We start from the raw sequence: 15,476 nt of genomic DNA, 5'->3' as shown, positions 1-15,476 counted from the left end.
AACGTGGATATTTTGAAGTAATCATCGTTACCTTTACACTTGCGTGACAATTTGCTTTATAGAACTGAGAATGTAGTTCTTGTTGCCGTGCCGTGATTAGAAGTTTAAGCCACAATTATGTGTGTATTTAACAATAAGGCTGTTTTTGAATCCGAAGTAATCAGTCACAGAAAACCGGAAATGCCATTACTTTGATCATTTTAATATGACATATTTAATAATGAAATCAAATAATTATAGCATAATATTAAAATTAACTTTAAAGAGCCCCTATTATGGGTTTTTGAAAATGACCTTCAATGCAGTGTGTAAGTGAAGTGAAATATCCAGCAAAGGCCTAAATCTGAAGGTGCACCATGTCGCTGTATCTGCTTAACTCTTTATATTCTCATATCGCGTCTATTGGCACGTTGAGAATGAAATATGTGCCGATTTGTTCATGGATTTAAATGCCTTTGTGAGCTCAAGATCCACTGCCGTTTGTCGTTGCTACGACCACCAACAGCTGTTCCTACACACGTGTGGTTGTCAAGTTTCAAAACAGTTCTGCTTTTGCCACTGTATGGATCAATACTGAATCTATGTCATTGTTTTTACTAATAGCTAAGAATAGAGCAATATGCTGGTGTATTGCTTTAATGCACTCCTGCATTGGGCTCATACCTGCACTCTGCACTCTGGAGTCAACCAGTTTCAACAGATTGGGTCATCGGACCAATCAGCACAGATTAGCATCGTGCTAAGGAGGGGTTTGGAAACAAATGAATCGCTGAACAAATCATATGGGAGTCGTTGGAATAATTAGGTAAAAATAAATGCATATTACAAGACAATGTAAGTGTTTTTTGACTTTGCATGCATATCAGACTGTTGTTGGAGACCCTTAAAACCAAAATATGACCCTTTTTAATGCATAATAGGAGCTCTCTAGGCTCTTTTATCTTGTGGCCCACCTGCAGGATCGCTGAGGCCCAACGGTTGAGAATCCCTAATTTAGACTGAATTTCTGTGATTCTGCATGTTTTCACTTTAAAGAAAACAATAAAAATAAATAAATAAATAGATATAAAGAGAAAAACATCTTAAAATTCCAAAAAAATATCTTTTGAACTTTTTTTCGTGAAAGAATCCTACAGCAGATGTATCACACATGTATACACTGTAAAAGCCAACAGTGAAAATCACTAAATGAATAAGTTAGTTTAACTTATAATGTTTTAAAAAGTTATTTTGACTTAATGAAAAAGAGTTATGATAATTCATGAACTGATTATATCAAGTAGATCTCATAACGAATGAGTTATGAATGAATGATTTTTTGTGTGTGTGTTAACTCAATCTTAGAAGCAATACCAAACCATTTGATTAGCTACAGTTGTTTGAATTTTTATCGATTTGAAAATTTAAAATGTTTGTTACTAATAATACTCTAAAAATATATGTTGATGTAAACACAAATAATATGTGTGCATATGACTCAATAAGTTTACAGTAGTTAAACCATTTGGTTTCAAAACTTAAATGGTTTGTCGCAGTCGGTTTCCTCAAACAGTTTGAGTTATCTTATCTTATCAGGTTTTACAATGTCATAATAGATTGACACTGAAGACTGGAGAAATGCATCTTAGGAATAAATTATAATAATAAAATATAAATAAATGTCAATATACTTTAAATTTAAAATATCAAGTATATTAAAATAGGCAATGTTTGTTTAAACATTGTATTTAAATATGTCCTGTTACTTGCAACCCGGGCTCATTGTGGAAACCTAGCCCTGCGGATGTTTCTGCAGACCGCGAAATACGTCCTGGGAGGTTCGTATTCGAGCAGTTTTTGTTTTCGCGGATCCGCAAGAGGCCGCTGTGCACGCTTTTTCGTGTCTCGAGCGCCTCTCGGGAGCGCGCGCCGTTCGCGCCTGCACTGATCTCACGTGAAAAGCCGCCGGAGGCCACTGTGGAGCGACGGTCCGTCCGACTGGCTGGCTGAACAACTGAACGATCGACCGGGAAGCCGGCCGACCCGGCCGCCCTCCTCTTCCTCCTCCTCCTCCTCCTTCCCTAAGCCATCCAGAAAAAAAAGCCCTTATTTTCTTATTTTATTTCCTTCTCGCCCTTATTTTTTGGATTCTGTTTTTCATCTTACCTGATTTCTGGAACTCGATCCCGGTCGTCCCCGTGGCCGGCTCCTCCTCCTCGGGGCCTAAGCGGACAAACTGGTTGCATCGGGAAAGCCCTCCAATCGGAGGCAAGGCGTCAGCCGGCAAGCGCGAAAAGGAGGAGCGGAGCGGCGTCACACTGCCCCGCAGCGCTTGCTCGAAAAAATTTAAACGCGGCCATACGTACCTCCGACCACGTAAATCGCGGTCTCCAGAAATGTCCGCGGAGCTACGTTTCCAGAATGAGCTTGGGTTGGTTATTTCTACTTTTACAGATTTTTTAAATCAAATGAATGCAGAATTCTCTGCAACCAGCATCAGATAAACAGTATAATGGATGGATGATGTATAAATGCAAGATTGATTTGATTGAAGTGACTTTTTCAAATATGCACACATACAATAAAATTATAAAGACTTTATGTCAACAGTTGTCTGAATGTTGCTCAAATAATGTGCAACTTTAGTTTGCTCAAACATTGGCTTATGGCTTAAACTAACTTGGCATTCACTCATTTCAGTGTGATTTATCACTCTGAAAGTAATAGTACTTTATTTTGTACATTCTGACACCTGTTATTATACCCTGTACTTCTCTCAATCAATCTCCTACTTTGTTTTGTATCTCTGCTTCCACTTTTTGTTTCTCTGAGAGAGTTTCTCTCTTCTGTCTGGTCGTTGACAGATGTGCATTCTCAGGTCCTGTCCTGAGAGTCTTCCCCTTCAGGGAAATGGATGACAGTTTTAAAGAGGCTAAAAGAAGTGTGAGTTATTGATGAATGCCTGAGGTGAAAATGATTTTAAAAGCAGCGGAGATGCAAAAGTCTGTTTAGTTCAGGATGAAACTGAGTGATGGTGGCAGAGTGAAAGGTGGAAGAGAGTTTCACTCACCTTGGATGACTTAGTTTTATTAATAATCTTATGAGTTATAGCATTACACTACAAAAGATATGGATGAATAATGTATAATTTTGAGGAGAGACATATGTTGCATATGCTAACAAAAGTATGTTTTTTCCTTCTCTCTGAATCCCTAAACTGTTTATTTAGAGAATTTACAAAGAATAAAAGAACAATACAATGAACTGCTGTGTAAATTTATCCAGTAATGCTTAAAGACATATGATCATCACTGTGGTAATTAATCATACATGGAAATTTGTTTTGTATTTGATGTAACCCAGTGGGCAGCATGATGTCAAAACAACATCTAATTGACATCAAACATGACGTCAAATCAGACATAAAAAAACAGCAAATTGATTTGATGTAAAAACCTTGACATCCATTTGACATCCACACATTGATGCCCATTTGACCACCAAAGTAACGACATAACAAGTATTAAAAGTAAAGTAAGTTTTATTCATCTGAAAGCTTCAATTGAAAAGTACTTATTTGCAGTAGTGTTTGTCTCTCTACAATGAATGTAAAGTACCTTTATCTCAAAATTATGTCAAATTGACATCCAAAATTGCTGTCAAAAACACAATTTAAAAAAAGGTTTTAGATTATTTTGTTATTTAAATATTTTACGTCAGTGTTGAATGTCATTTAAAGTTGTTTGGCAGTCAGGGTAGTCAGTTGACAAATAGTTTAAATATTTGTAAATATGAAGGTGCCGCTGAATGTACACTCACCGGCCACTTAATTGGGTACACCTGTTCTACTGCTTGTTAATGCAAATTCATAATCAGCCAATCACATGACAGCAACTACATGCCTAAATGCATTGAGTTGGTCAAGACGATCTGCTGCAGTTTAAACCTAGCATCAGAATGGGGAAGACAGGTGATTTAAGTGACTTTGAACATGCCAGATGGGCTGGTATGAGTTCTTCAGAAACTGCTGATCTACTAAGATTTCACACACAACCATCTTTAGGGTTTACAGAGATTGGCCTAAAAAAAGAGAAACTAACCAGTAAGCGGCAGTTATGTAGGTGCAAATGCCTTGTTGATGCTGACTGGTTCAAGCTGAAAGAAAGGCAACAGTAACTTAAATAACCACTCATTACAACTGAGGTATGCAGAAAACATCTCTGAATGCCCAACACATCGAAGCTTGAGGTAGATGGGCTACAGCAGCAGACGACCATACTCGGTACCACTCCTGTCAGCTTAGAACAGAAAACCGAGGCTACAATTCACACAGGCTCAGCAAAATTAGACACTAGAAGATTGAAAAAACGTTGCCTGGTCTGATGAGTCTCGATTTGGAGGGTAGGGTCAGAATTTGTCTTCAACAACATGAAAGCTTGGATCCATCCAGCCTTGTATCAACGGTTCAGGCTGCTGGTGGTAGTGTAATGGTGTGGAAATATTTTCTTTAGCAAACTAAACTTTAGGCCCATTAATACCAATTGAGCATTACTAGATCTTAATCCAATAGAGCACCTTTGGGATGTGCAGCTGACAAATTTGCAGCAACTGCGTGATACTATCATGTCAATATGGACCAAAATTTCTGATGAATATTTCCAGTACCTTGCTGAATCTATGCCATGAAGGATTAAGGCAGTTCTAAAGACAACCCGGTACTAGTACAGTGTTCTTAATAAAGTGGCCGGTGAATCAACTTAAAACACTAGTTATTTTAAGAATGTTCCAATATAAGAAAAATACTACAGCAATTTAGAGTAAAATCAATTGGCAATTCTATGGTTGTGGTCATAACAGCTACATATATACAGTATAACACACAATAACTAAAGTACCTAACACTATAACTTTCTACAGCTAAAGGCTTTATCACAGTTTATCTGTTCAATATTAATACTACCATGTGCTGTAGCATTCACTAACTAAGTTTTTTAAATAGTGTGATATATACAGCATAATACACTTTGCTATAGTATCATCCAAAAACACTGTAGTATTTACTATGAATCACTATATTATTTGATACATCAAAGTAAAATTCTGAATAATGACAGTTGCATGTAAACAGAGTGAAAATGTTTGCTCATATCATCTAAATATCTAGTCCTTACAATTATTGGTAAACCTAAATGATTTAAGCATGAAGTTTTATAAAAGAAAAGCTGAAATGGTATAGTTTCGTGTAAAACATACTACAATAACATTTGACCAATCTTTTTTCTTCAGTGTTTGCCACAAAATTCATGAGACTATTATATTTATTGTTCTTGTTTCTACTAAATAATCTCTTCATTGTTGGAACAAAAGCACATTTTTAATTACAACACTTCAAAATTGAACATTGTGTGTTAATTGGAACATTGCTGAGTTACTCTTACTTCTTTAGCTTGTGCCGCACTTAACAGGCCATTAGGAGGAGACTGCAAACAAACACATGCAGTCGGAGCCCACAGGGGCCCAAACTCATGGTGTGATGGTAAACAAAAAGTACACACTATGACAGCGGGGCCCCGGGGATGCAGACTGCCGCAGTTGCGTGTGTATTCTGGAGCTGGTTTCCACTCTTAGGGAGTAGCTTGCAGGAATAGCAAAAAAGATTACAGCGTGTAATGAAGTGTGTGTTTCATGCATGGCCCGAATGTCAGTGATTCACTGTAATGGACATGGAGATGTACACTCACATGTGATTTATAAAAGCTGAATGAAACAAATGTAGGTGGAGCGCAAGAGCCTTACGGAGTTACTGCTGTGTCCCAGTTCTGTCCTATGATTTTCATGAAAATAAATAATGCAACCCGATTGCAGCATCTTCTCATTGGTCGGGACGTCATGTTCCTGGAAAAGTACAGGTCAAGTCAAACACAAATCTGCACCAGTGAGGAAGCATAATGCTCTTGAAGTTCCTCAATGTTAGCCAATCATAACCAAGTCCTTCTGAAAATCGTAATCTACAAATGTAAGAACATTGGCTCATTGGGGAAAAAAAACATGTGTCTATCAACATTGTTGTAATACTTAAAAAATCATACCTGTTTATTCAATTTGCTGCAGATTTCAGCTAAAATGAACACTAAAGGCTGTAAAAAAAAGATAAAATTTATTCCTTTTCATATAATGTGGGATTACTGTGCAGATTGTTGATTTATTAGCCTAAATAGCATCCTTGAATAATTAGCACTTTTTGCGTGTCTCACCTTTTCTTGTTGAACCGCTGAATATCTCCTTATTTGTAAGTCGCTTTAGACAAAAGTTTCTGCTAAATGATTAAATGTAATGTAGATACATTTCCATATGGTTTAGTGCACAATTTTAAGACTTTACAGCATCTACCATGGTGCATAGTTTGTAAATCACCACATTAAATCATTGTCAAATATCTCTTTTCATATATATGGCTTTTAAATGTAACAAACTTGCTTTGTGGCTTACCTGGTACATTCTCCTGTCATATGTGTATTGTGAAACAGGGTTTGCCAGCCATGTAAAAAAAAAAGGTAAAATAGCTTGCACTTTAACACAGTCAGTGTTAGAGTAAGGTTTGGTGTACACTGTAAAAACAATCTGTAAAATCAATGGTAGCAGAAAAAAAAGGCAGCTGTGGTTGTCAGGATTTTGTCATTGGATATACAATACAAAAAGTAAAAGAAGTTTCTACATTTTACAGTAAAATACTGCATTACTAAAAAAACAACCAAAAAAAGCATGTGAGGATGAGAAAGTCATGGTGAACATGACCCTAAAGTAATACAATAAAGAGTATTTATTAAAATTAGATGCAACCTGAAACTGTAATGCATGAGATGAGAAAAATAACTCTTTTTAAACATTAAAAGTGAAGTGTTATGCAGGTAATTCTAGGAAGGCCATTTAGTCATTCATTTTCTTTTCAGCTTAGTCCCTTTGTTAATCTGGGGTGGCCACAGCAAAACGATCTACTAACTTATCAAATATTACCAAATTACCAAATATTAATTTGTGGTTTAAAGATCAATTCAACTCTTATAGAATGATGTGAGGTAATAAAAGATGAGGCATGTTAGGGAGAAGCTGTTTCTTTACTCTTTAATTTTACCCCACACTGATACTGTCCTCCAGTTGGTGAATCAGAAGAGGGTCAGTGGGTTGGTGGGTGTGTAGACTGTGTCTTTGAGCCCTGAAGGGAACAGCTGGGTGAAATGAGAACAAGAGAATGAGGAATCGCGTGACCCACAACCAGCTTTTTCATGACGGACTGCTGTCCACCTGTTGAAGGGCTTATGAGGAAAGTTTGAGTGGTTCTTTACAGGGTTTGTTGTGGGATAGAAAGACAAAACTTGATAGAAAGACTGATTCTGCTTCAAAAAAAGAAGGCCACTGAGAATATAAGACCAGAATTCAAATACGATCATGCTTTTAAAGAAGAAATGTAACAGAAAACAGAATGTTTCTTGATCTTTTTGGAAAAAAGAGCATGTTCATTTAATAAAAATCTGACAAAAATTTACAAGATAAAGTCATAAAGGATGTGATCAAATCATTTTCAAAACTGTCGGATCAGTATTTTTTGAAGTAATAAATACATTACTTCTCTGATAATAATAATGCTTAAATATTCAGAGGAAGTAAGAGGATTTAGCATTTTGGTAATAGAGACAGGATCATATACAGCAGAGGTGTCTCTTCTCGTCTTTTCTGTCCTACATATAACATTATTTTTGACTCCATCAAATGGGACATTTTGAGCCCCACTTTCCTGTCTCTGAACCACTTATGTAATAGGTTGACAAATCCTGGATGGACTTAAAATAACATTTAGGTTTAATTAGGTATAATATAGATACATTAACCTAGTTTTTTTGTATATAAGACCCAGAAATTTTGTTTTTTTTCTAATTCTAATTTTAGATATAAGTCTAATTTTGTATATAAGACTTCAGAAAATCTGCAGAAAATATCCCCTGAACAAAGACGTCCTTTGGGTTCCCTTGATACAAATTGTTTCCCATCGGTAACAAATAAATTAAACTTGCTGTCATCATTGAAGTGGACTATTCCTCTGTCCACACATAATTGCTCATCAGCAAAGGTTAAACTGTTCTTGTGATTCTCTGATGAGAGTTTTGTTCATTGCTGGGCTTTCACTCCAAATTCTGCAAAGCCCAGAACATACAGACTGTGTTGTCCCCTCAGATCAGCTGCTTCTGGTCCCATTTGAGCCAAAAAGCTGCACATGAACACACCAGACAGCTGACTGAAACTTCAGTGTGCATTCTGCGCCTGAGTGAGACAAAAAAAAATATTTAAGAATGTAAGTTTTCACTCCATTTACCATAATGGTTTAATTATTTGCATTACTATAACACTTTCTTAATTGTTCTTCATGCACTCCTGAAAAAGCTGACCTGGACAGACTGCTGTGCACACATTTAGTTTAATATAGTTTGTGAAACCTTTAAAACATTTTTACTTTTTTAAGAAAGGTTTTGTTGAAAAAAATGGTTATGTACAATATATAACTAGAGCTTGCACAATATTTAAAATAGTTTACTCATAATTAACTAAACAATTTTTTGTATTATTCATTCAATAATTTTCTTGTCGGCTTAGTCCCTTTATTAATCCGGGGTCACCACAGCGGAATGAACCACCAACTTATCCAGCAAGTTTTTACGCCACGGATGCCCTTTCAGCAACAACCCATCTCTGGGAAACATCCACACACACTCATACACTACAGACAATTTAGCCTACCCAATTCACCTGTACCGCATGTCTTTGGACTGTGGGGGAAAGCGGAGCACAGGCGAAACTCCACACAGAAATGCCAACTGAGCCGAGGTTCGAATCAGCAACCCAGCAACCTTCTTGCTGTGAGGCGACAGCACTACCTACTGCGCCACTGCCTCACCCTATTTTTTGTATTATTAAATTATTATTAATGTTTCATTAAATTTAATAAAATATATATAAAAAAGTTTGACAGGGCAAATAAAAATCTTTTCCATTAAAAAAGCTATTTAGCATTTAGCCCTGTATGAGGCAAAAATTTCATTAGTAATGGTCTTAAAAATGTCATAAAATGCTTCAATTTATCTTGCTAAAGCCTGCAGAAACACTGCAGTGATTAAGCTGAATGATTGAATGATTTTTTCACATTACTCTTTCAAAAGTCTGCCATTTGTGCATAAACAGCCTTTTGTGGGGAATAAATGAGTCAATGATAATGTAAAGTAATATTCTTAGAAATTACATACAGTTGAAGTCAGAATTATTAGTCCTTTGAATTTTTTTCTCTTTTAAATATTTCTAAAATGATGGGTAACAGAGCAAGGGTATTTTCACAGCATGTCTGATAATATTTTTTCTTCTGAAGAAAGTATTATTTGTTTTATTTCAAGTAGAATAAAAGCAGTTTTTAATTTTTTAAACACCCTTTTAAGGACAAAATTATTAGCCCCTTTAAGCTATTTTTTCCAATAGTCTACAGAGCAAACCATCGTTATATAATAACTAATTACCCTAACCTGCCTAGTTAACCTAATTAACCTAGTTAAGCCTTTAAATGTCACTTTAAGCTGTATATAAGTGTCTAAAAATATCTAGTCAAATATTATTTACTGTCATCATGGCAAAGATAAAATAAATCAGTTATTAGAAATGAGTTATTAAAACTATTATGTTTAGAAATGACAAATCTCCCTGTTAAACAGAAATGGGGGGGGGGGGGGAATAAACAGGGGGAGCTAATAATTAAAGGGGCTAATAATTCTGACTTCAACTGTTGTTGAAGTGATGTCTTGCTGTGGCTGAAAGGTTCTTGACCTTCATCTGGACAACGTGTTGTCAGATGGTTTCAGTAACTTTTTAAAGGTCATCTTGCAGAGTCAGTGAAAAATGGACAGTTATGCAGCCTTAAATAGGGTTTGTAGCTAAAAAAGCAACCTACCAGCAGATGCAGATCAACACCAATGTTCTCTCATTTTGATCAGTGGTGTTTTTTTTACATATTCACATTAAGATTTTATGCTGTGCTTCAGAATATCATCATATACTGTTTTTATACTGTTTTTAACATCATAAAAAACAGTTTTTAACTTCACATAACTGTCCTGTGACCTCGAAAATTTGAAGATTGTTAGTTGTTCTCAAATTTTTATCTTAGCAATATATATCTCTTTTTTCTGAGAATTTAGTGTGGTAATGAATATGCGCATATGGCAAAGTTGACATGTTTGGTCTGGAATTATTATGGCAAAGCAAGTACTGAGACTTGTATATAACACACACTGCTCAAAACTTATATGTAACCTCCGTAGCAGATATAAATACAGGTGGAGCTGGGGTGGGGGAGGGTCTCTGAAAACATGTTGCGACATTACAGTGTGTAACAACATTAAGCATTTAAAGAGCCCCTAACTATTATGCATTAAAAAGGTCCTATTTTGATTTTTGGGGTCTCCAACAAAAAGCTGATATGCATGCAAGGTCAAAAAACACTTTCATTGTCTTATCATATATATTTATTTTTACCTATTTATCCCAACGACTCCCATATGATTCGTTCAGTGATTCATTTGTTCCTAAACTGATTGGTCCGATGACCCAGTCTGCTGTGATTGGTCAACTGCATTCAACGCAAGAAAGAGAGAAATGCCCAGCACAGCTTATCAACAATTTTGAAGTAGTCAGAGTGCAGACTGTATGTGTGAGCCCAATACAGGAGTGCATTAAAGCAATACACCAGCATAGTGCTCTATTCTTAACCATGATGTCACACATTCAGTATTAATCCACACAGTGCCAAAAGCTTAACTAATTAGAAAATTGACCGCCGCACATGTGTAGGAACAGCGGGCAGTGGCTGTAACAATGACAAATGGCAGTTTGTTGGCACGCATTTAAATCCATAAACAAAGCGGCATGCATTGTGTTTTTGACGTGGCTTTAGACGCGATATAAGAACACAAAGAGTTAACCAGATATACTACAAGCGGTTACAAGTAACAAAACACAATTAAATTAATAATTTGGAAGCTAAAGAAAACAAGGAGGCAACCATTTAAAACACACTTACTTACAATTGTGAAATGGAGGAAGAAACTGATCCATCAACTGTGTACTGTAAAGTTACTGTCGAGCTTTGACCAAGTCCCATAAATCAATATTCTTTTCTGTTCTTCCTTTAACAAATGACCGACAAATCCCCTATTGTAAGCATGTAGATTATTGAAGCACACATTAGAAAAATGATGGGAACAGCACAAGGCTGGGGCTATAATGCTGAGGTATTTTTGCAAAAATAACCACTGACTCTTCACAGCCTCCGGATAGGGAAAATAACCCTAACTTTCCCTCACACTTCAGAGCAAAGCGTCTTTGGGACTTGATTAAACCGGGATCTGCTACAGTGTTTGTCATCCTCATTTTCTTTCTACGGTATTTGTGGGCGGGGCCGGAGGTTTTCATTTTACCAGGTCTGCACATGTAACAATTGGGCGGGGCTTGAGATCCGTCTAGACGTCATGCCATCACAGCTAAATAATTGCTACCACGGCGATTCATTCGAACCACTTTGAGTCAACTTTTTTAAAGATGAATCAATAGTTTTAAACACGGTGCACTTTCAGATTTAAGCCTTAGCTGGATATTTCACTTAACTTAGAGTTGTGCTACACACTGCATGGAAGGTCATTTTCAAAGATCCATAATAGGGGCTCTTTAAAGTGCTGTGGAGAAGGCCCATTGGCTGCCAAGCCAACACCAACTAATGTCCTGCACCGTGTACTTAATAACATAGAAGCAGATTGGGTGACCTACCAGCCTGCTTGTGCATCAAGTTACATAACAGAAATGTATACAGTTGAAGTCAGAATTATTAGCCCCCCTTTGATTTTTTTCTCTTTTTTAAATATTTCCCAAATGATGTTTAACAGAGCAAAGAAATTTTCACAGTTTCTGATAATATTTCTATTATTATTAATAATAATAATAATTAATAATTAATAATAAATATAATAATTAATATATTCTTCAGGAGAAAGTCTTATTTGTTTAATTTCGGCTTGAAGAAAAGTAGTTTTTTATTTTTTTAAACATCATTTTAAGGACAAAATTATTAGCCCCTTTAGGCAATTTAGTTTTTTCGATAGTCTACAGAACAAATCATTGTTACACAATAATTTGCCTATTTACCCTAACCTGCCTAGTTAACCAAATTAACCTAGTTAAGCCTTTAAATGCCACTTTAAGCTGTATAGAAGTGTCTTGAAAAATATCTAGTCAAATATTATTTACTGTCATCATGGCAACGATAAAATAAAACAGTTATTTGAGATGAGTTATTAAAACTATTATGTTTAGAAATGTGTTGAAAAAAATCTGCTCTCCGTAAAACAGACAAGGGGGAAAAATAAACAGGGGGGGGGGTGCTAATTCTGATTTCAACTGTACTGTGGAGATCATATTGGAAAAATATGAAAAATATCTAGCTTCTACATTGGATTGCCATCATGAGCTACTAGAACAAAGAATAAACACAATTGTGTGTGAAGCTTTGACTGCTTTGTATAGGCCACAGGGAGCTGTCACACGCTATTTTTGGCACATATTCAGCATTGTCCAGAATTGAGAGTAATTATGTCATGTTTTTATTTCAGAGTGAAGAGTACTCCTCTGCCAGTGAAAGTGTGCTCCACTGGACTCCAGGTACAAATGGGCGGCAAACCAAAAAGCATCACTGTAGAGACCAAACCAGGACAGACAATCTCAGACTTCAAGAAAAGTCGAACGGGATTTACCTTACTCCTGCCCCAGTAACCTTCAGGGCTTCGCAGGAAATGGTATAAAACAGTATTCACCCATTCAATAAGAGATGGGACCATGACTGCCTTAGATTTTACTTAATAATATAGGACTGGATATTTAAAAGTATTGCCATATTAAGCAATGCACTTTGTTGTTTTAATAGAGTGCTATATTTTTTTCAGTGATTGCATATTTTTGTAGGCCAACCATTTACATCAGGGGTCTCAAACTCAATTTACCTGGGGGCCGCAGGAGGCAAAGTCTGGGTGAGGCTGGGCCGCATAAGGGATTTCACAAAAAAAAAGTCCTCAAATGTCATTATTAACAGTTTTAATTATGTCTTCTGAACATGAAGTGTCCTGAACATTAATAAAACATTGAGTGAAGATTATGAACAGTTCTTCTGAACATGGCATCTTTTGCCTACTCCTTGCTGCCAAAGACTTGACAGCACTTCTTCTCACAAATCTGAAACACATTTGGCTTTAGAGCGAAAGCAGTTGAGACCCTCAGTATGGCTTGAAGATGATCATCATTAAGTCTAGACCTGTACTTTGACTTATTGAAGTTCAAGGTGGAGAATAGCTTCTCACATACTTCTCACACACTCAAAACTTCCATTCCCTCACCAGGCGTATATATGTATAAATAAAACACCCCCACCCCACTCCAGTCACATCAGTCTGTGCCAGTCTGTATCTACCTATAATATATATAAGATGCAGGCTGTAGCTAGGTAGGTGGCAGGCTGCAGATAGGTAGCTAAGTGGCAGGCAGGGGCGGGAACAGCTTACCTTGGTTCTGGCCGGGGCGCCCGTCACAGCGTCTAACAAAGGGGCGGGGTGCGTGGTGACGTAACCGGCATCCCCGCCCCTTTGTTTACACGGCAGGCGGGGAATGCCAGTGACCGCTGTGTACGGATAGAATCAGCGGAGCGAGGAGCGCTCTCTCTCCCCGCTCCGCTGATTCTGTCAGGCCCCGTTTACACTAGTGCGTTTTAAAACGGCGTTTTAGAATGAAAACAATCTGCGTCCACACTCGCGTTTTACCCAGCGTTTCTGAACTGCTCTTCGTCCACACCAAAACGCTGAAAACGCACATCACGTGACCACACACACACACTTTGGCAAGCGCTGCAGCCTGTCTACCCAGATGAGAGCTCTGCTAGTCGGACTTCTCATCAAGCATCTCCCGCTGGATCTAATCTCACTATATTTATTAAACGTGATATTTCATTCATCTTGTTGTCTTTATCTAACGACATATTCCCTGACTTTGGTCACTGGAATCTATTACTTGTTCTCAGGTAACCTGTTTTGGCTGAGCGCAAAGATAAGTTAATGATTAATGTAAGCACGTAGCCTACATTCTGTATATTGACTGATCGCTTGCCTTTATTTCCTGTAATGTATAAACTTATTGTATGTTATACTTTTATAATGGCCATTATCGATTATTAAAATTAATATTCAGCAAAAGAGAGGGTGTGTTTCGTATTTTCACTGAAATTGAAAGGAGGCAGTTGTTATCGGCTCCGTTTTGTTATAAATATCCACACAGGGAAGATGACGCTCATGCAGCACGACGCCTCAACATTTCTGCTGTCTGTTTAGTTGTTAATATTAAAATAAAAAGAGGCAGTTCCTTATATCATGTTTACATTTTATTGTTGAGAAAGTGAAACAACGTAGCCAGGGTGATGTGAATGAAGTTATAAAGTACACTGTTCCCTGTGAAGATTTACCCGTGTCCTCGGTATGTTTTTCATATCAAACTGAGAAGAAGAGATGCAGCCTTGATCAAACTTGCGAAGTCTGAACTTACACGGAGAAGATTCAGGACTGAACTGTCTGTTAGGCTACTTAATATTGAGGAAAAGCCCCAATCAGAGAGGCGAATGTCTGCAGCCCCGCCTCCGTTTTCAGATGTCTCCGTCTTTCCCCATCCACACTGAGACGGAGCAGCAGCGTTTCAGAATGAAAACGATCCGTTTTCAGCGCTCGAGAACTCCTGCGTAGTGTGGACGGATTCTGTCAGTGTACAGCGGTCGGTGCGGGCCACAAAATATTGCACTGCGGGCCGCAAATGGCCCGCGGGCCGCGAGTTTGAGACCCCTGATTTACATCATCCACATCATCATCCTCATCATCACAGTCCTGAGGAAACAAGGTTTGGACTATAGTTTTTCAGGCTTGGCAATTGAGGCAATCTGTTTTGCCAAGGTTCTCTTGGCGATATTAGTTGCAACATCAGTCTAGGCATGGGTAGAAGAGTCTGACGGTATGATAACCTTGGATAAAAAATTTTTGGTTTTATGGTATTGTGATGGCTGCTCTAAAAAAAAAAAAAAAAAATATATATATATATATATATATATATATATATATATATATATATATATATATATATTTAAATGTGTGGTTTTTAAAAAAAAAAACAAAAAAAACTTTTTCCCCTTTGAACACAATATATTTTGAAGCAGTAAACATGTCAGGCTAAAATATTAAAATAAATCTTTAACTTCTGCTGTCTTCATTAATTTTTAAAAACACTTTTTTCTTTCCAATTTAAAATGTCATCTTTGGATTTATTTTTTGCTGGAGATACTGTTGTGTTAAATAGCTTCAAACAAACTTTAAACAAACAAAAAAAAA

The 15,476-nt window shown here is 37.0% G+C and overlaps 1 protein-coding gene across 3 annotated transcripts in view; it reads left to right on the top strand.

The window, feature by feature from the left end:
- myo1g (myosin IG) overlaps positions 1–15,248 on the top strand; it is a 107,536-nt gene extending 92,288 nt beyond the window's left edge. Inside the window, exons 22-23 of one of the 3 annotated variants that reach the window (XR_015516132.1) lie at positions 12,675–13,036; positions 14,946–15,248. Coding sequence is in view for 2 of the 3 variants with exons in the window: in XM_087294905.1 (XP_087151031.1) it covers positions 12,675–12,834 (160 nt within the window). In the remaining variant the exon portion in view is untranslated. Of the gene's footprint in view, positions 1–12,674; positions 14,301–14,945 lie in introns of those variants that run through there. The other 2 variants (XM_087294905.1, NM_001045221.1) reach the window with 2 other exon arrangements.
- Positions 15,249–15,476: the final 228 nt, after the last annotated feature.

The sequence above is a fragment of the Danio rerio genome, chromosome 19 (genome assembly GCF_052040795.2).
Source record: "Danio rerio strain M-AB ecotype USA chromosome 19, GRCz13ab, whole genome shotgun sequence".
In the NCBI taxonomy this organism is placed as follows: domain Eukaryota; kingdom Metazoa; phylum Chordata; class Actinopteri; order Cypriniformes; family Danionidae; genus Danio; species Danio rerio.
The sequence above is the reverse complement of the archived record's forward strand: the minus strand, read 5'-3'. Positions and strand labels throughout refer to the sequence as shown.